The sequence below is a fragment of the Antechinus flavipes genome, chromosome 6 (genome assembly GCF_016432865.1).
Source record: "Antechinus flavipes isolate AdamAnt ecotype Samford, QLD, Australia chromosome 6, AdamAnt_v2, whole genome shotgun sequence".
NCBI classification, from domain to species: Eukaryota; Metazoa; Chordata; class Mammalia; order Dasyuromorphia; family Dasyuridae; genus Antechinus; species Antechinus flavipes.
The window spans coordinates 72,689,758-72,710,750 of record NC_067403.1 but is presented as its reverse complement, the minus strand read 5'-3'; the positions used below and the strand labels follow the sequence as shown (position 1 = coordinate 72,710,750).

The following is a 20,993-nucleotide window of genomic DNA, read 5'->3' as shown; positions in this document are numbered from 1 at the left end:
CAACCTGGGATTTGAACCTATCTTTCATGACTACAAATCCATTGCTTTTTCTATAGTACTCCAACTTGTTCCTAAATATATAGAGATCTTTAAGGAAATCATATAAGATTTTAAGACTTTTTCCTCCCCCCCTCACCATTGCCAAGACTGCTACTTGTAACAATTGCTAATTATTAGTACACTTCACACTGCTCTCCATTGTTGGCTCCCTTGGAAAATACGGGTCTCATAAAGCCCAAAGAATAAACAGAAATGTCAGTCAGTCCCACACCCCTGTATTGCAAGATACAACAGACACAGCTCTTTGTGCCACTGGGTATGGAATGAATGCTGGAAATTTCAAAAACCTCCCTTTTGGGTCAGTCACTTTTACTGTGAAGGGTTCTCACACAGTAACTGGCCCCAAACATCTTGGTCCTTCTAGGCACATTTGGTTGCTTTGAGCATGTTCACCAGGAACCCAGGATGGTTCTGTTATGGGATCCTTATCATAGGAAAACAAAGCAGCACGAGCCATTGTGTCCAGCCACGCTAGATGTCCCAATAAAAGCCTTCAAATCCAGCCACCAAATGAGGTGATATTTGTAAAAAGCGCTTAGCCGGAGTCTGGCCGGGTCGGCGCTCTGGGAAGGCTCCCTCCCTTTCTTGCTCCGTCCAGGACACTCTGGACTCGGGGAGCACTCACGACCAGATAGGGCATGTGTAGCCTGAGAAAGAGAAGCCGGGGAGACGGCCTGGTAACTGTCTTCAAGTGCTTGAAAGAGTGTCGCACAGGGAACGATGGTGGGTGATACCAAGGGGCCAGTGCAGGCTTTATAAAGGGGTGCTGGTGGACAGGGACGTTGGGGCCTGGTTGGGGAGGAGACTCAGAGCCGCCCCAAACTGGCATGGGCTGTCTCGGGAGGGCGAGGGGGTTCTCTTTCTTCGGTTCTCTCTCTAAGAAGGGGTTGGACATCCATTTGTCACGGCTGCTGTGGTGGTGACTTTTCAGCTGGACGAGTGCTTCTGAGGCTCTGTGGGCCCCCAAAGCTTCTTGTGCTCGGAGGGCTCCTGCAGAAAGGCGTGCCCCTGGGCTGGGCCACTTTCCAGAAGGTCCACGATGCATCTAAGAGTGTGTGTCTATTAGCCAGACCTCGTAACAGGCGTGTAAGACTGTCCCTGTACGGTCACTGGGAACACGGAGCCAAGGACACGCAGAAGGAGACGAGTGTCTACGGAGGGCTCCTCGGGCAGGCTCTGTGGGGGGGAGACGCTGGCACAGGGCCGCCAACATGGCGGGCCCTCCTCAGAGAAGGCGCTGGGCTCCATGGGCAAAGCGGAGCCGAGCTGGCTCAGAAGGAGCGCGAGATGCGCACAGTGAGAGAGTCCAGCCACGTGTTCGTGTCACGGCTTGTGTCCGGCCTGTGGCCAAGCTCGTGTCGGTCTGATCAGCCACAGCCGGACACCCGAGACCCGACTCTAACCTAGTGAGCCATTTTGGGCCTCTTGGAGAACCAAGGACTGCGGCACTCCCCTTCGGGCCAGGATTGCCTGGGCACCTGAGATACATAGACAGTGAACAAAGAAATTCTTTCTACACACAAGGAGCCTACATTGTGGTGAGGGATATTACCAGAAAGGCCATGGACTAAAGCATAGAATTGGGTGTATTTCTTTTGGATACCGTTAATGGGGGAATTTGTTTTATTTTACTGTGCATCTTTTGCTACAAGTATGTGGTTTTTCTTTATTCCTCTCACTTCTCAATATGGGTACAGGGTGGACAGAGAGGGAAGGAAGGAAGGAGGAAGGAAGGGAGGGAAGAAAGAAGGGAAAGAAGGAGAAAAGAAGGAAGGAAAAAAAAGGAAGGAAGAAGGGAAGGAAGGAAGGAAGAAGGGAAAGAGGAAGGGAGGGAGGGAGGAGGGAAGGGAGGGAAAGAAGCACAGACAAGCAGTACAGCTTTGAAAACTATAGATTGAACTTAGTACGTACTAGAACTCAGTATAAAGAAAAGTAATCTATGTCTAATAGTTTTGCACTTTTGTGTATAATCCTGTTTGTGTGTACATATGCACAAACATATTTCTTTCTCTCCATACATATATAAATATATATATATATATACACATATACTTTCATAGCAGCAAGATTATATATAGTATATATACCAAAAAAGGAATTTATGTTTGTGTGTATACACACACACATACATATATATGTAAATATCCCTTTTATTTAGTGTTTAAAGTAAAAAAAAATTATAATGGGGAGACAAGAACATAAATAAGTACATAAAACATAAATTAAGAGAAGAAATGTATCTGTGTCATCACCAGTTGTCTTGACCTTCGCTTGAATGACCTGCCTTATTGCTCGTGGCTGTGATCATTTCTTATCTCTGGTTTTCATTTTCTTCACCCATAAAATAAAAAAGGGTTGAACTAGGAGGCCCTTTCCGGACTAAAATTTCTCCACAATTCTGTGATGTGTGTGTGTCCATATGTACATAACAAACTGCTAAATCCAGTAGGCTCTTACAAGGTGCCTCCTGTACAGAGCCGTGGATAATGCAGGGCCTAGAAAAATATTGGCCCTGTCTCTCATGGTGCAGGACTCTTTAATGGCTCTAGTACTGGACTTTCAGGCAAAAGATACAAATCCATGTGTCTTTGAGTAAAAATTTAAAACTTTGGTAGGCCTCAGTCTCCCCACCGGTAAAGTGAGAGTAACATACTGTGATCTCCAGGTGCCTTCTACCTCTGAATCTGTGGTCATGTGGTGCTATACAGGAAAAGGCAGAAGTAGGTCTCTCTTAGACCTGATTCAAGGAAATTTAGCTAGACAAATACCAAAGGTATTTAAAATTTCATTGGAAGCATCCTTGGGACTTTAGCTTAGGACATTTGTACCTCTAAAGCAATCCCAGCTGTGGACCCTGAGGAAGAGCATTATAGCATGGCCTCATATCCTATCCATGTACGCCCATCCCTGGACGACCCAGAATATAATCAAGTTCCGAAAATACTGATTGTGGAATGCTTTTTCTTCTTTAAGTTACAAGATGCTGAGATATGAAGGAGAGACCGAGAGAGAAGTATCATTTACTTTCCTCAAACAGAGAGCTGTCATGTTTACTCCCAACTCAAACAACTCGTTTTTAAAGATTTGCCTCCGAGAAACCTAAAAGCCTGGATTCCGTGGCCTGATCGGCAACAGCCTCCAACCTGTTTTCTGTCACTGAAGAAAACAAATCTTTTGCCTGTCTCTGCCTGGGGGAGGTGGAGGAACCAAGGAGGTCCTGAGTGACTAAATCAGATGAAAGACTTGCCTTCCACCATGGAGACATGGAGCCTAATCAAGTGAAATGAGTTTGAGGTCTCTGCTCATTTCCTAGGGGAGATCCGTTCACATTACAAAATCACGACATCCCATTCATCACAGCTGACGTGGTCTGTGCTCAGGAGAGGACCTCAGCTGGGACTGAACCACCTGTCTTTTCTGGAAAGGGGGCACTTTATCCGAGTTAGAGTTGAAAGCCTTGGAGAAGGGAAGCTTGCCAGACAGGGCCCGGACCTCAGTAATGCACACAGAATTCTGTGAAAGGGAAAGTCAGATTTACCATGGGCAAGGCAGGAAAATGGGTGGGCAGCCTTTTAACTGTGTCAAACATAAATAATCAAAAGAGAGGGCTGCTAAAGAGGCTCTGCAGAGGAAACTAGACGTGACCCTCCCCCTTTCTTTATCACCTAGATTTTATTCAGCAGGAGGAGATTTTCATGCATCAGAGTTTAGAATGGCAAAGAGTGTTCTGTTTTCCAGGCTGATAAATGAACATCATCTCTTTTATTTCTTTCAGGGCATCATTGTAACACCATTGCTGCTGCTGATTTTCGTGAGTATTTTGATGTTAAGACTTTAATACCTTTTATTAAAAGTCATTTACGACCTGTTAAGAAAGGCCATTAAGGGAAAATAGAAATTGGTAGCATTTTGTATCATTTTCATTTCACATGTTTTAAAATGTTCTTTAGGTATAATCAATCAGCTGGCCAGACAATATTTAGTTATTTATTTTTCCAAATACATGTAAAGATAGTTTTGAACATTCATTTTTGTATAGCTACTTGTGTTCCTTTTCCCTTTCCCTTCTAAAGATAGCAAGCAATCTAATATAATTAAATATGTGCGATCCTTTTAAACATATGTCCATATTTGTCATATTGGGCAAGAAAAGTCAAACTAAAAGGAAAAAAAAAACATGAGAAATAATCAAAAGGCAAAAATACTATGCTTCCATCCACATTCAATCTCCACAGTTCTCTCTCTGGATGTGATTGACATTTTCCATCCCAAGTTTATTGGAATTGTCAGGCAACATTTATAAAGCACCTACTATGTGCCAGGCACTGACACTAAGCTCCTGGGATACAAAGAGAGGCCCTCAAGGAGCTCACAGTTTAATGGGGAGCATGTCAATCATTATGTACAGTCAAGCTATGTATGGGATAAATTGGAAATTGTTAGCAAAGAGTAGACACTGGGGAATAAAAAATGGTTTCTTGTAGAAGGTGGAATTTTAGCTGGGTCTTGAAAGAATACAGGGAAGCTGTATACTAATGTAATTTGGATGATGTTAAGCTATCTGGCCTGAATTCAATCTCAACAGCAAGCATTTATTTATTCATTTAATAAGTTTTTATTAACCACCTATTACTAAGTTACCTTTAATGCTAGGCACTGAGCATATAAAGACAAAAATTACATAGACTCTACCCTTAAGAGCTTATATTGCATAAGAGGAGTTAACATTTGATTAACATATAAATAAACACACAAAGTAATGCAGGATGTGGGGGGAGGGATGGCTAGCAGTTGAAATGATCAGCCTGTGCCTTATATGAGGAGAATTTTATTTGAATCTTAAAGAAAACTAAAATCTCATAGAGATGAAGATAAGAAGGGGGTACAAACCATACATGGGGGACACTGTGCAAAGGCAGAGAAATAGAATAAGGGATGTCATATACATTAGAAAAAAGCAGATAATGCAGTTGTGCTGGAATATGAAATGCACAGAGAATAATATGTACTAAGCCTGGAAAGGTAGACTGGAGTACTGATTAACTGCCTATTATATACAACCACGCTAGTTACGAGCGATACAAAGGCTCTTGCCTTATGAAATTATAATCTCTGCCTTCAAAGGCTCTTCTGGTTCTGAATACCTTTGTAGAAGCAAATTCTTGTGGTTCCATAGTCCTCCTGAAATCACAGGTTTTTTGAATTCACACTCACTTCACCTGAGTTCTTTCCTAAATGTTTACTGACTAAATTTCATTTTGGTATCAATAAAATGAAAAAAAAAAAATGGTACTGATCCAGAATTCTAAAGCACATAGGTCTAGTGGACAAATCAAGGCTTGGGAGACTGGAGGTTCCAGAGAACTAGGTTGTAATAACTCATTGTATAACTTTGGAGAAAATGCTCAGCTCAGTTCAGCCAGTAGTTAGTAAGCTCCTACTGTGTTGTGTGCAAGGTAGTGTGCTTGGGGAGGCAGCCTGCTAGAGTGAATGGAGTGCTACACTTGGATCCAGAAAGCCTTGGGTCCAGATCTTGCTTGGCTCAGTGTTTGAGGCTTAGTTCCTTCATCTATAAAATGGAAATAGTAATTGCACTTAGCTCATGGGATTGTTTGAGGATTGAATGGAGAATGTATGTGTAAGAAGCAAAATATCTCCCCAAGAACTCCACTGACTCACTGAGGAGTGCAGCAAAGATTTATGTTACATTCTTGCAAGAATGGGTGCCTGGGTGAGTAGACACACCTGTGAAACTCCAAAGGCAGCATTTTATTTCCTATCCTGAAGTACAGGTCCTTGCCCTGATTCCCATTAATTGGACATTACAGAAGTTACATGACTGGAATCTCCATACTTGATTACACAGCCAATCCCTGCCCCCAAGGAGCTTGCCTTCTAGAAGGGGGAAGCCAACAGAGGAAGGCTAAGGGCAAAGAACAAAAATGTCTTTTCAAATCTCAGGCCACCACCCCATTACAAAACCCAGGCCCTTCCCCCTAGGAGCTTGCATTTTTTGGGGGGAGAGATAATCTCTACCCTGGATTATTCTTTGATGTCCTTGTGGCTTTCAATTTTCTAATTTAAGTTTCATTTCTCCAATTTAATTTTCTTAACTGTGGAAACCAAATAAATGTCCATCCATTACTCACAGTATGTGAAGTATTTTGCAAACTTCAAAGCACCATATACATATTTGCTGCTACCACTGCTTATGATGGTACTAGTAGTAGTAGTAGTAGATGGCAGTAGTAATAATTGTAAGCAGACATATGTGCTTGACCCTGAGGATATTCAGAGAAAAGACCAATTCCTGTCCTCAAGAAGGGCCTGGGCACATGCGTTCTGCATTCCACTTAACATCCCTCTCAGACACAATTTCCCTTTCTCTAAAACAGAGGTAATTGCACCTGTCCAAATCAACTTCTCAGGAATATTATAAGGGGAAAATAAAAGAATGAATGGCAAGGAATGCAGAAATTAAAGCGTACTCTCTTAAGTGGCAGCTGTTGTTAACTGAGTCGAAATTGTTTGTTTGCTTTTTTTAAAAAAAAAGGAATACTAATTAAATGTCTTATTTCTTTTGCTGCTGAGACATGAGAAATAGAAAAAAAGATTATAATAGAAATTAATGTTATTCCACGCTGAGCACAGCAGCATATTTAATCATGAGTAATACCAAAACTATTTTATAAACTAATTTCTTTCCATGCACACATTTCCCATATATGAATCACTTCCCTTATCACAGAATGCAGTCACTGCTGGGGCTGGAACTGAGTTCATCAGTCCTACTGCTGTCCAAGACAGGGGAGAGAAATTTACATAGATATCCCTCTACACAACATGATCACCTACCTTGGAATTCGTTAACATAACCTAGTAAGGGACTCTCTGCTCTCCAAGGAATTCAAGAAATATGGAGGATTAACCCAGCTCCCTAGCTGGCTTTATCATCCAGGAGGGACGTTCTCTCCAGATGCTGTCTTTGAACCCTGGCTCCGACCCACCCATCTGCGACAAGTTAATCCATTCAACAAGCATTTACTAAGACGAGGCAGCACAGTGCAGGGAGAGAGCAAACCTGGCCAGGAGTTGCTCATCTGCTGGAGAAGGAAACGGCGAACTCCTCAGTACCTGTGTCAGGAAAACCCCAGATGGGACAAAGAGTTGGACAGACTGAGACAATGAAATAACCACAGGGAAGCCAGGAGGCAGTCACGAGGCAGCCACGAGGATGGAGCCTGTTATGGCGGGCCTTATCCTGATGCCACGTGGGCGCCCGGGGAGCTCTCTGAAGCTGGGACAGCAGGCGTGAGTCTGCACAGGCTAGGCAGTAGCCCTCGGCTCAGGGAGCTTGCCTTCTTCTGAGGCTGGAGTGGGAAGACCTTGATTGGGTCTGTAGACCTTGACAGGAAAGACTCATTTGTGAAGCCACTGTACTTGGAACAAGACCTTAGTGGATGTTCCCTTCGTTAAGGATGTATGGCACTTCAGCTAGGTTTAGTTGGCTTACCGCACTGAGGATGATCCCACCCTAAAGCTGGCTGTCTGGAACTGCCATATCATCAAAAGCCCCAGGGCTGCCCACTGCTCTTCCAGCTCACTCACCACTCGCTCCCCCTCTGCTCAGGCCCTTTTGCTTGCCCTGATACCTTTCCTCTCCCCGTTTTCTAACTTCCTTTTGTGTGTTTCCTCCTGCCTTTTAGAATATAAGCACTGTGGGAGCAGCTTACTTTTGTGTACGTGGGTGTGTATGTGTGTGTGTTCCTTGTGCTTAGCAACGTCTGACACACAGCAAGTAATTAATGTTCGTTTTGTCCATCCATCCATCTATCCATCCAACCATTCCTCCATCTGTCCCTCTATCCATCTATCTACCCACCCATCCAACCATTCATTCATCTATCCTTTCATCCAACTCTTTGTCCATCCTTCCATTCAGTTGTTTGTCTATCCATCCATCCAACCGTTCATCTGCCCATCCATTCGTCCAACTATCCTTCCATCTAACTATTCCTTCATCTATCCATCCTTCCATCCATCTACTCACCCAACCATTTGTTCATCCAACCATTCTTTTGTCCATCCCTCTACCCATCCATCCTTCCTTCCTGTCCATCCACCTCTCTCTATCTGGTTGTCTTTTGTACTGAGAGAGGAACCAAATGACATCTCTGTATCAGGACCAAGCCAGAGCATGTCCCACGGTGGCTGATCCAGACAGACAGACTCCAGAGGCCTTACTGCGGTGGCCACAAATCCCCGGTATGAATGTTGGAGCGGAGATGTCTCCAAATTGGCGCATCTCACATTGCTTTTGAGCTGCTGCAGTTCTGCTTTGATGCAGGCAGGCCATGCTGGGCAGTCCGGTGCTCCCATGTCTGGCACTTGAATTCCTCTGAGAGACCTTGAGAGTGTCCTTGTACCTCTCCTGATCTCCCAGGGAGCGCTTGCCTTTCCTGGCTCCCTGTCTGCTTACCTGTCTCTCTCTCTCTGTCTGCCCAGGGTTAGTCCCCCACATGGACAGGATTTGATCAGCAATCAGTTTGCATTGACAAGACTGTAGTGGCCTCTGTTCCAGATAAGCAAGAACCACGCCTTACTTGATATTCCATTGGTATAAAAGAATTATAAAAGACTCCATCACATCAGTTGTTTGAGTTCAAAGGCTGTTGCTGATTAAAGATGGGTCTTGTCTGAAAACAGGCCCCATAGGATCTCAGTCCCTGTGCACATGTTCTCGGTGTCTAACTCAAGTTACTTAGCGCAGAGGGAAACAGAACTGCCCGTCTGAGGACCGGCTCTGGAACCCAGACTGCTCCCTAGTGCACAACGGCCTCTTCTCTTTCCTGACCCCCTCTCCCCAGCTGGGTCAGCCTGCAGGAGCCAAACGGGACCACACCGCGTAGTCGAGGCTTTTTTCTCTTAAAATTTGCCTTGGAGAGGCTGTTTCCCAAGCTTCAGGCCCTGGCTCTGGGAGACGCCAGGCTTCCTTTCCCAGTCGGGAGGCGGAACAGGATGTCTGGGATCAGACGGACTAAGTGGGCATTTTACAGGGTTTCCCCAGAGGACGCCAGCAGGCGAGAGCACCTTGAGAAGGGCGGCCTCGCTGGGGCCCACTTCTGGGCATCAGATGGCCACGGGGCTCGACCAGTTGCGGCTCCGGCAGCTGGGTTTTCTTTGCTGACTAAAGATCACCTGAGCACCTTCTGCAGAGCTCCCGCCCCCCTCGGTTCCGCCCCTCCCCGTGAGGCCTCCCCCGCCATTTCTTAAAGAAGCTGCGCGTGACTGGGGCCGCGCCCTGTCAGGAGTAGCTCCCCTCCCTTTTGCGCTAAGCGTCCCCCCTGGAGGCCAGGGCTCTATGGTGACCCACAGACGGGTGCCCGGGAGGAAGGATGCGGCAGCGTTGTGCGCGCGGCCCCGGCCTCCCTCGGAATGTCGTTGGCGAGTTGGATAGTCAGTAAACATCAGTCCGGGTGCCAGGCACCTGCTAAGCGCTGGGCAGAGAAGGGTAAAGGAGCCCGGGGTCATTGTAATGGGGCAGACGACCGCACACAGAGCAGCCGTGGGCGGGAGAGAGCCACGTCGTCGCTGGAGGGAAGGCGCCGGAACTAAAGGGCGCGGGGAAAGCTCCTTGTAGAAGGCGGGATTTGGGGAGGCCCGGAGAGGCCCGGGGAGGCGAGGTGGGCCGCGGAGAGAGCGCTGGGCCTGGGTGCGCGTCTGCCCTCGGACTCCTCCCTCGTGCCTCAGCTTGCTCATCTGCTGGAGAAGGAAACGGCGAACTCCTCAGTACCTGTGTCAGGAAAACCCCATTTGGGATCCCAAAGAGTCGGACAGACTGAGACAATGAAATAACCACAGGGAAGCCAGGAGGCAGTCACGAGGCAGCCACGAGGATGGAGCCTGTTATGGCGGGCGGAGGTGGGGAGGGGGGCGGCGCAGCAGTGAAATTGCCGGGAGTGGGAGGTGGAGGATCTAGCGCAGCGACGAGGGGGCCCGTGCCAGGAGATCCGAGTGCGAGGGGATCCCCGTGGGCAAGGTGGTGGGAAGCCATTATTGGGTGGGGGGTGGGAGGGTGACATAATCCTGCCTCTGGGACTGCTTTGGGGGGGCGGGGGGAACCTGTGGCCGGCAGGGGCCCACACGGGGCGGGGCTGTTCTGAAGGGAAAATCAAAGGCTCAGCAGCAGCCTTGCCCGAGTGCGGTGAGAGAGAGTGAGGAGCGGAGGATGATCTAGATTTAGAGCCTGGGGGGGTTGGGAGAAGGGGGTGGAAGGAAGGAAGACTTAAGGGAAAACATGACAAGCTCAGTTTTGGACCTGTTGAGTTTAAGATGTCAACAAGACATTCATTTTGAGATGTCCACCAGGCAGCTAAAGATTCAAGAGTGAAGGTCAGCACGAAGGATGGGGCTGGAAAAGTAGATTTAAGAATCATCAGCCTAGAGATGATGATTGAATCTTTGGGAACTGATGAGATCATCGGGTTTACATGACAGACTTTTAAAATGCTAAGTAAATGTCAGTCATTGCTGTCTCTCATCACTTCTGGAAATTGAAGATATTTCATCATGTTTTGTAGATGGGGAAAAAGATTCAAGCGGGATCTCCATGGGGTCTGACATGGTAGAACTGAGATCAGAACTTGAAACTCACTGTCCCATAATCTGTGTTAAGAACCCATTGCTTATTATAATCAAAATGTCTACATGAGGCCCAGTGCATTATTGTTGTTGTTGTTGTTCAGTCATGTCCTACTCTTCAAGACCCCATTTGGGGTTTTCTTAGCAAAGATACTGGAGCAGTTTGACATTTCCTTCTCCAGTTTTTTTGCAGATGAGCAAACTGAGGCAAAGAGGGTTGAGTGACTTGCCCAGGATCACACAACCAGTATGTATATGAGGCTGGATTTGAACTCAGGAAGAGCCTGACTCCAGATTTGGTGCTCTGTCCACCTCTGCTCCTAACCACATCCATTAGGAAATTGCTTTGTTTGTCTACATTTTTGTAGTCATAAGATGATAATAATTGATAATATTTATTTAGATCTTTAAAATTTGAGGGTGAACATGTTACAATAGAAATACCACTGGAGTCAGGGGACCTGAATTCAAATATTACTTGTATGACCTTGGCAAAGGCACTTAACAGGGTAAAATGAAGGAGTTGGATTTTCCTTATCTCACATGATCCTCACTGCAACTCTGTGGTGTACATATTATCATCATTGCTGTTTCACAGATGGGAAAACTAAGGCTCAGAAAAAGTAAACAGCTTGTACAGAAACCCACGGAGGATCTAAGATGGGCTTCAAGCCAGTCTAGAGCTCCAGGTCTAGAGCTCTGTCTAGAAAAGAGGCAGATGTCAAGGTCATAGGGTTAACCTCTGCTGAGAGCACTCAGACTGAGCTAGATTCTTCAAATGAGTGAATGATGGGAAAGTCTTGGCCGAAAGACTTTGCACCCTCTCTAGTAAACAGCCCCCGCCTCTGCCATTGCCGCTGCCAATCGCAATAATGCCTTTATTTATATATTGCTTTTCCTCCTAAGAGTGCAGAGTGCTTTCATGTATATTATCTCATTTATCTTCACAAGGTTCTTGCAAAGTAAGTTAGGGCAGACATTACTGGTCTCATTTTACAAATGGAGATGCTTCAGCACCAGCAGGTCCTGGTGAAAGGAGGTTCTACAGGCACCTGCAACTTGCAAATGAGATTCGGCTATAATTTGGTTATTTGGAATTCCGAAAGCATTTACCCCAAGAAATGGCATCCCTAAGTGACAACTCCCATACTGAGCCTGCAAGTGCCTGGTTGATCCTCATTGTTACTGAATGATCAATAAGAACTGCAATAATTCACACTTAGGGCATGGAGGGATGGAAGGAGCCCAGGATGGAGAGCCAAAACCACTGGATGCATTCTAGTGGCAAGAAAAGGGAGGGGAAGAGAAGAGAATAAGCTTTATGTAGCACTTATGTGCCAGGCTCTGTTCTAAGTGTTTTACAGTTATTACCTGACTTAAAACAACTCTGAAAGGTAGCATTTCATTTTGCAGTTGAGGAAACTGAGGCAAACAGTGATTTTTTACCCAGCGTCACAGCTAGTAAATATCTGAGGTCACATTTGAATTCAGGCCTTCCTAACTCCAGGCCCAGTGTTCTACCTCCAGCGCTCTATCTACCACCAACTTTCTTGTGCCAGCAGCATGGAGTAGGTGTGTTGCTTGTTCAGTTGTTCTATTATCTTTAATCCTGGCTATAAGGTTTAATGTTTGCCTTGAGATATGTTATGAATTTTCCAGTCAGTTGAATTCAGCTTACTCTAAAACCTTGTTTGGTTGAAATATAGGCAAAAAAGAATATGAAAGGATATTGCAATTTAATGCTATGATATCAGTAGTTTCTTCTATCATTTTTTGGTAATTTTTAAAAAATTTAAATACAAAATGAGAAAAGAAAAAAAATTGCCTATACACAGTAGACCGTAAGAGAGGATTCAGTCTAAAACAATAAATTCCCATTTCAAGAAAATCTATATAATAAATATTATATATCATTTTCAAAGCTGCCCAGCTTTTCTTTGTGCCCTTGTTGGTTTTCTTTTGTTCTCTGCTGTGTGCTTCTATACTTAATTTTTTCCCTTTTATTTCTCTTTACTTTTTCTTTATCTTCCCCACTACCATCTTAAAGAAGGCTACACTTAAGCATGGAAATACATACACACACATATCTGTAAGACCATACTATGATAAGCATTTTTCTTCATAAGTCCTATGAAAATAAATATATACATAGATATACACCCACACATATGTAAGACCTTACTATGATAGCATTTTCTTTTATAAGTCCAAGTCTTTTCATCTTTTTCTAACCCAACCAACTTATCACCACAGCAATATTCCAACTCACTTACATCCTGAGAGATGATTTATAAAAAATTTCCCCCCCCCAATTTTCTGCATTCCTTCCATTCTTGGCTATATAGATTTTATTTATACCAGAAAATTTTAATTTAAAGCAATTGAAATTATCCTCACCTTTTCATAGAGTTTAAGGTCTGATACTGTTCAGTCTAACTCTTTTACATCTTTTCCCTTTTGTTACTTTGACCTTTTGTATTACCCATAACAATAAATAATCTTCAGTTATTTAGATCTGAGTTTAATTGTATGAAAAGTGTTTCATGTTTCTGTTCATATAGTCCCTATATTTATTTTGGCAGGCATATGCTCAAATATTTTATACTGTGTAGATATTTTAAATGGTTTAGAACAATATTGAATAATATTTTGACATATAGTGTAGTTTATTTTTCACTTTTGATTAAATTTCTTTTAAGTTTAACTTTGATATAATTATCATCTCTGCTTTTTTTACATGCTAAATTCTATTCTTGCCTTTTATTTAATTTTTGTGTGTATCTCTCATTTTTATGTTTCCGGTAAGCAACGTATTGTTGAATTCAGATTTTTAATCTTCTAACTATTTCTGTTTTATGGGTACACTTATCCTATTCACATTCTAAGTTTTATTTACTTCTTGTATATTTTCCAACTTCCTATTTTTTCTCACTGTCCTTTTCTCCCTAATCACCCTTTTCCTTCCATACTCTTCTGCTTTACTTCCACCTGCTACTCCTATTCCTTCCCTTATTTTTTCCCCTCATCCTATCCCCTTGTCGTCTTGGGTTTTCTTTTTTCTGGATTTAGAAGACTTTTATACTCTTTTAAAGATATATGTTATCTCTTTAATCTATTCTCAATAAGACTAAGATTCTAGTACTGTCCACCCTCTCCCACTAGCTTTTTCTCCATCAGTTCTTCCTTTTGTGTCTCATTTGTATGAAATAATTATTCTTTTTTGTCTCTCCCTACCATTTTATTTTTTAATTACCCCATCATACTGAACTCAGCCCCTCTCTTTCAAACTACCCAAATAATTATGACAATTATGAATACCACTAATATTTTCACATATTTTTTATAATTGGTCTTTAATGTTTACTTTATATTTCTCCTGGACATTATATATTGAACTTTCCTTCAAGTCCTGGAAGTCTTTGAGTTAGTTAAATACACACACACACACACACACACACACACTATATATATATATTTATTTCATTCAGGATTATACTTAACTTTGCTAGCTTAGTTATCCTTGGTCATAATCCTGATTGTTTTGCTTGACAGAACATAGTATTCCAAGACCTACAGTTTTTCAACATAGTAGCTGCTAATTCTTGTGTAATCCTTATTGTGGCTCCATGATATTTAGGTTTTTTTCTTGTTGCTTCCAATATTTTGTTCTTACTCTAGAAGCTTTGAAATTTGGCTGTGAGATATTTGTAAGTTTTCCTCCTGGGATCCCTGTCAGATGATGATCAGTGGATTTTTTTTCTATTTCTACTTCGCCTTCTTCTAGAATTACAGAACAATTTTCTTTGCTAACTTCTTGTAATATATTAATCTTAAATAAGATTTTTTTAATCATAATTTTCAGGTAGTTTATTTTTATATCTTATTCTCCAAATCATTTGTTTTTTGGATAAGATGTTTCACTTTCTCTTCTATTTTTTTCATTCTTTTGTTTCTGTTTTATGATTTATGTTTATGATTTATGATTTATGTTTATGATTCCTTGAAGGTCAGGAGCTTTTCCTTGACCAATTCCAATTTTCAAGGAATTATTTTCTTCCTTAACTTTTTAATTCTCTAGTTGACTTTCTTTTCATCATTTTCTTGATTTTCTTGAATTACTCATTTCTCCCCCCCCCCCATTTTTTTCCTTATTCTCTTTTATTTGATTTTAAGGTCCTTTTTAAGTTCTTCGAAGAACTTTTTTTGAGTTTGGGATCATTTGATATTTTTCATTGAAAAAAATGGCTTTTTTAAGCCTATTATCTTCCTCTGAATATGAACCCAGATCTTCTCATTGTAGAAATCCAAAGCTGAGTTCTTTCTCTTTGGTTATTCTTTTTTGTGTTTGTTTTATTTTGTTTTTATCATCTCGGAGTATAATTAAGTTGTCGTCCTAAAATATGGGGAATGACGACCCAAGTCTCAGGCCCTTTTTGTTGTCATCTTCTAAGGTCTGTCTCAGGGACTTGCCTTAGATTCTCCTTCCGGCTCCTCTGGCGAGGACCCCGCCACAATGTCTAACCTTGCTCCCTGCAGCCCCTCTGCTTGCCGACCACAGCTGTCCTCTCTGCCCCAGAACTGAGGTCAGGACCCGCTCTCCTGCAGGCGCCCCCGGGGGTCTTCTGCCTTTGTCCCCAGCCCAGGACGTCTCTGGTCCCACAGCTGTGCTTGGTGGCCCTTCGTGGAGGAGGCGGTCCCACTGCCTCTGAGATGCAAGTCTGAGCCTGAAGCTGCTCCCAGCCCTAGCTGCGCCCGCTGGCTTGGAGCTGTTTGGAGATCAGCTCTTTCTTAGGGTCTTCTCAGATTGTTTGGGAGGACAGTTGCTTTACCAGGAATTTATTTCTGCTGTTCTGAAGTGACGTTCTGCCTTTTTTTGTGGAGGAAATTTGGAGAGCTTCAAGTTGGCTGACCTAGTCCGCCACTTTCCTGAATCTTCCAGGTTTCTTCTTGTTGAGTCAGTATTCTGAGTCTATATTCTACTGAAATCATTCTGGAGGTATATGATAAACTAGGTTAAGGAAATATACTTGAGCCTAGCTAACTCTGAATGATCTCAAAGGCTTACAGCTCCCAGATTAGTTGACAAGGGTAAACCTCCACTGTTGTATCAGTGAATCCCCTTATTCTGTGGTTCCACAGATCCCACCCTCATCTTTTTTTAGTAATTCCTTGCTTATCAGTCAATCCACAACTGTTTAAGTCTCTTCCAGGCAATTCTAAGTGCTGATGACGCAGAGACAAAAATGTAGAGGAACTTGGAAAATAAAGCATGTATGTGTATAAATAGGTTAAAATGAATGAGTCGGGTGCCAAGTCTGTGGATGATTGGGAAATAGTGGGGGAGGGGTAGCATCTTCCCCTGGAGTGGTAGTGGGTCTTTTTTACATTATTCTCTGACACCAGCAAGTCAATCAATCAAAAAAGCATTTATTAAATGTCTACTATGAGTCAGACATTATAGATACAAAGACTTACAGGAAGCCACACCATCCCTTTCAGAAAATGGTAAGTTTATGTGCTGAACTCTAGTGAAAGGGGGTTACTCAACTTTCAGTGATCCCAGAGCCTTCCTATCGTTGTATTATTGGGAATAGTTGCTTATAATAGGATATTCTTTATATGTTTGTCTACCTAGCTGCTCCTTTTTGCCACAACTAAATATAGTTTTAAGTCCTTGTGTGACCCTTCTGTGGTCTGGAAATGTGTCCAGTTTCCCCTCAGCTGTCACCTTCTGATATCAGTGTGATGATCCTGAGGTCTCATGGGCAGTTCTCTTGGAGTCCACACCCAGGTTAGCCATTGAGGAGCAACCTTGCGCAGTCTGGTATGGCCGTCACTCAGAACCCCAGATCAGTTATTTTCTTATGGCATCAAGATGAACGATCAAGTCATTCAAACATTTATAGGCTCTCTTAAACAAGAAATTGCCCCATGGTTCCATTAGTAGGAGGAACTCCCAAGGAAGAGCCTCCTTTTGCAAATTCAAGGAGGCTCTTTGTCTTTTGATAAATCATCTTCCCTGCTTATCCCAATTCAGACTTCTCAGCACTCGGAGAGATGCCTAGAGGACTGACAGGATAATTAATAATGGAGTGCATGTCAGAAGCCAAACTTGAACCCAGCTCTCATTAGTTCGAGACCAGCTGTCTATCAACTCACTATCATGGTTCATTATATTTTTCTGCAATTGATCTGATCAGATGGTTGAAGGGGATCTTAAGAGGTCATGTGGTCCATTCTTCTGCCCCCAGACAAAATGGTATCACGAGGTTTGCACTGCTATTTAAAGCAAGGGGATTCCTTAGGACCCCTTCCCAGTGTGCCACAATTTCTTAAAAATAAGTACTGGATCTTGTCTTTTTTGATCCTCATAATGATCCTGTGAGATTGTTTGGTGTTATTATGCCTTTTTCAAATTCTGCCTCTGACCTTTACTGTATAATCTTGGGCATATCACTTAGTACCTCTAAGAATTAGTTTTTTCATTAAAAAAAAAAAGTTCAAAAACTTTAGCGGCCATCTAGTTAAATCCTCTTATTTTAGAAATAAAAAAAATCAGGGGCCTAGCAAGGTTCAAGGGCTTGCCCAAGATCTGTAGTAGAAGTTGGAATTATGTAGTCCCAGTGCCTTTGCACTGCTTGTCCCCCATGCTGAAATATGCTCCATCTCTTCTAATTCCTCCTATTCCAGACCTTTCCTGATCTCCCAAGATGTTAGAGTCAGCCCCGCCCCAACTCATATTTCTTTCATTTACTCATTCTCTTCTCTAAATAGACTAGAGTTCTTGAGGGCACTTTTCTGTTTTTCTCTTCAGGGCCTACTAGAATGTTTTGTTTGTTTTGTTTTATACACACACACACACACACACACACATTTTTATTTATATATAATATATATAATAAATAAAAATTTGTGTGTGTGTGTATGTGCGCGCGCACGCGCGCACTTAATTACTGTTTGTTTGTTGCCTGGTTGACTCCATTTCAAGCACCTCATCCACAAGAGCTGAGTGTCTAGACTAAACAGGGATAATGATGAGAGGACCCACCTCAAATGCTTGTTGTGCAGACCAAATGTTTGCGAGATCAGTCCATCACCATTTATTAAATGCCTGCTGTGTATGAGATACAGTATGGTGGATAAAATGCTAGACTTGGTGTTAAAAGTAACCTGAGTTCAAATCTGTTCTTAGGTACTACTATCAATAGGGCTTCCTGTGAGCTCCAAATAAGACAGCACATTTTGCAAACCTTAAAATGCTGTATGTGTTGAGCAGTTTTTATTATTCTCTCTTATCCTGTCCCCTGACCTCCTTGACATGTAGAATAGGGCTGGCGCACAGTGGGTGTTGGGTTGTACAAGACATTTTATAGAGACAGGGTCCAAAAATGTAGCCAGAGCTTGGAAAATCATTGTCTTGTAAATTAATGTGCAAAGAGTTGGAGAAATGTGGAGACAGGAGCCATTTGGAAGGGAATGAATCCAGGGAGATAGTTATTGAAAGGGAAAGACAAAGTGGAGACAGGGAAGAAACAGCGTCCTAGTGGTATTGGGAATGCAAAGAGCTCAAGATGCAAAGCCTTGATCAGCAGTAAAACTTGAATATCAAAATGGAAAGGAGGCTGATTCAAACTTTTGGCAGATGCCAAGAGGCATCCTTAGCAAGGAAAGTTGAGGAAACAGTGATTTATTTTGACAGTCTCATAAATTGGGCAAAGCTGTGTGATGTCCCATGAAATAAATGTTTAATCCTTTTTGTAGGATTCTCTAAGCCCTGTCAAGTCTAAAGTTATACATTTCCCAGCAAGTTAATGCGATGAAACTTATATAATAACTTTCCCCACTTCTTGGGTTTCTTTTCTACCCACTTTATTTCTTTGGTCTTTGTTGGCATCGGTTCTTAACAGTGTCATTTTCTATCAGTACATGGCCTGACAGACCACATGTGAAATCCCAAATTTGCCACCAAGCAATTATTAAGTGCCTGTTGTGTCCAAGGTGACTCATTGAGGAGTAAAAGGGAAAAAAGGAGATGGTCCCTGTTTTCCCAGAGGTGGGATCCTATTAAATCCAGCTCTAGCATATTGATGAAAAGCATGTCTATTTGTGAGGCTTTTCCTATTCTTTCACAAATTGGTCGCCAGGTTTGTGAGAACTCCTCTGTGTCAGGTATGAGAGTTTAGCAAGCACAAATATGAAGCAAGACTGGCTGTGGAGGAGTGTGGTGTGGCTGGGGAGACAGACAGACCAGCCCACAGAACAATCATAGGGAGTTAATTGCTCACCTGCATGGTCTTGCCTGCGTGCAGGAGTTCACAGAAAGGAGAGATTGGGCTGGGAGGGAAAAATCCGTTACACTTTCAGAAGCTATCAGTCCTCATTAGTTTTCCAGTTCTATGACTGCCTACAATCTGCAGCTCTTGAACTTTTGATCCGAGCCATAGAAATAATAATAATGTACAGAAACCATTAGTATCACTTACGATACTCTGCCTCTTTTTCCATAATCTATTTGTAGAGACATCTGCATAATTGATATTCACATTTATGATCACATATGAGAGGCATTTAAAGTAGATGGCTCTTAAGGAGTGACTTGTATTCTCTGCTGGCTTACTAAAGAGCTTGCTCTGAAATGACCTTGGGGTGAAGGCAGAGCATGAGAAGATGAGGAAGAAGGATGACTCAGGCCAGACTGGTCATCCTGTAGCTGTCCCTGGCTCACTCTGTCCCCCTGTCTGTCTTTTCCCTGACTCTATGTCTGGATTAAAAGGGTGTTATGGAAGGAGTGACTGACTTGCAGTCAGAGACCCAGGTTCGAAGCTCAGGTCTGAGAATTAGCCAAACTGGGAGACTGTGATTTCACCTTCCTCATCTGTCATTAAAGAATTTGGACTTGGGTTATCTTGGAAGTTCCCTGTGGCTCTATATTTGTGATTCTGTGATTGGAAAGAGACAGAAAGAGGGGGAAGAGGGGCAAGAAGAGGAAAAAGGAGCAGGTAGGAAGAAGACAGAAAAAGAGGGAGGGAGGTGACGAGGGAGGGAGGGAGGAGGAGGAGGAGGAAGAGGAGAGATAGATGGAGAGAGAGGAAGGAGGGAGGGAAAGAAGGAGGAAGAGAAGAGGAAGAGGAAGGAGAGAGAGAAGGAAAAAGAAATAGAGGAGAATGAGAGAAAAAAGGAGAATGAGGGAGAAGAGAAGAGAGAAAAAGAAGGAAGAAAAGGGAGAGACAGAGACAGAGACTTCCCAGATTGACTTATGAGATCTCCTGTCCCTGTGATTACCCAGTAAGCACATTTCTGGGAAGGAGGTGTCCTGTGCAGCATTCTGAGCTGGAGCTAAGTGTAACTCATCTCTGTCCCCAGTGACAATAGTCTGAGAATGCTGCTGGCTGGGATTGTGTTACCTACCTTAGAGGTGCTCAGGGGCATGGCACAGGGAGGAGTGAGAGCTTTGTAACCCATCCTCCATGGCTGAAAATGAATCCCTCCCACCTCTACCTCCAGAGACAAAAACCAAGCATTTTCCTCCTTGTTTTCATAACCTTAGTAAGCTTTTTCCTTTGAATCTATGGTAGCCAGTTTTCTCATCTACAGAATGCAGAATGGGACTGAATTTTCTGTAAACTTTCTTCCTGAGGAATATCCAGGATTCAATTTGTAGAATGTGTCCCAAAAATCCCCATGCATTTGTAAGCTTCAATAGCTTTATAAGCTTTAATGATCTTATTTTAAGCTCCATTGGCTTATTTTAGAGATACCCCATTTAAAACCATAGAATAATAGGTTTAGAGTAAGAAGGAACCTTAGCTGTGAATTCGTTCATCTTCATTTTATAGATAAGGAAGCTGAAGGATCAGAGAAATGATTGTCTAAGGTCATTAAGAGAGGAAAAAAAAAAAAACCTAAGATTGAATCCTGGTCCCCTGAATGCAAATTCAGCATATTTTTCATTGCGCCATCCCTACTGCCTCTTCATATTTCTATGTCTATTCATGTAATCTGTGTGGGTGGAGGTATAGGAAAGGTGAATGTGTAGGAATGTGAGTTGTAGACCCATCACTTGTCTCCCTCAAGCCAAAGGGTTCAGGCTGCCCATTTAAGGTGACTTTCATGAACAGGCTGTGCCTGATTTCCTAGCAAGAGAGCCTTTGTACATTAAGCATTCTGCAATATGTACATCTCTCTAATCTATTCTTATTTTTCCCTGAGTTGGGGCCTTGTGAAAGCTGGGGCCAATCATCAAGGGTGAATTATTAAATACAATAATGTTTTAATAGCTGAGAAGAGATCCA

The 20,993-nt window shown here is 42.9% G+C and overlaps 1 protein-coding gene across 5 annotated transcripts in view; it reads left to right on the top strand.

The window, feature by feature from the left end:
* SLC10A7 (solute carrier family 10 member 7) overlaps positions 1 to 20,993 on the top strand; it is a 263,521-nt gene that overhangs the window by 180,349 nt on the left and 62,179 nt on the right. For all 5 annotated transcript variants that reach the window (XM_051965832.1, XM_051965837.1, XM_051965836.1 and 2 more), the window contains exon 6: positions 3,836 to 3,871. In XM_051965832.1, coding sequence (XP_051821792.1) covers positions 3,836 to 3,871 — 36 coding nt within the window. The remainder of the gene's footprint in view (positions 1 to 3,835; positions 3,872 to 20,993) is intronic.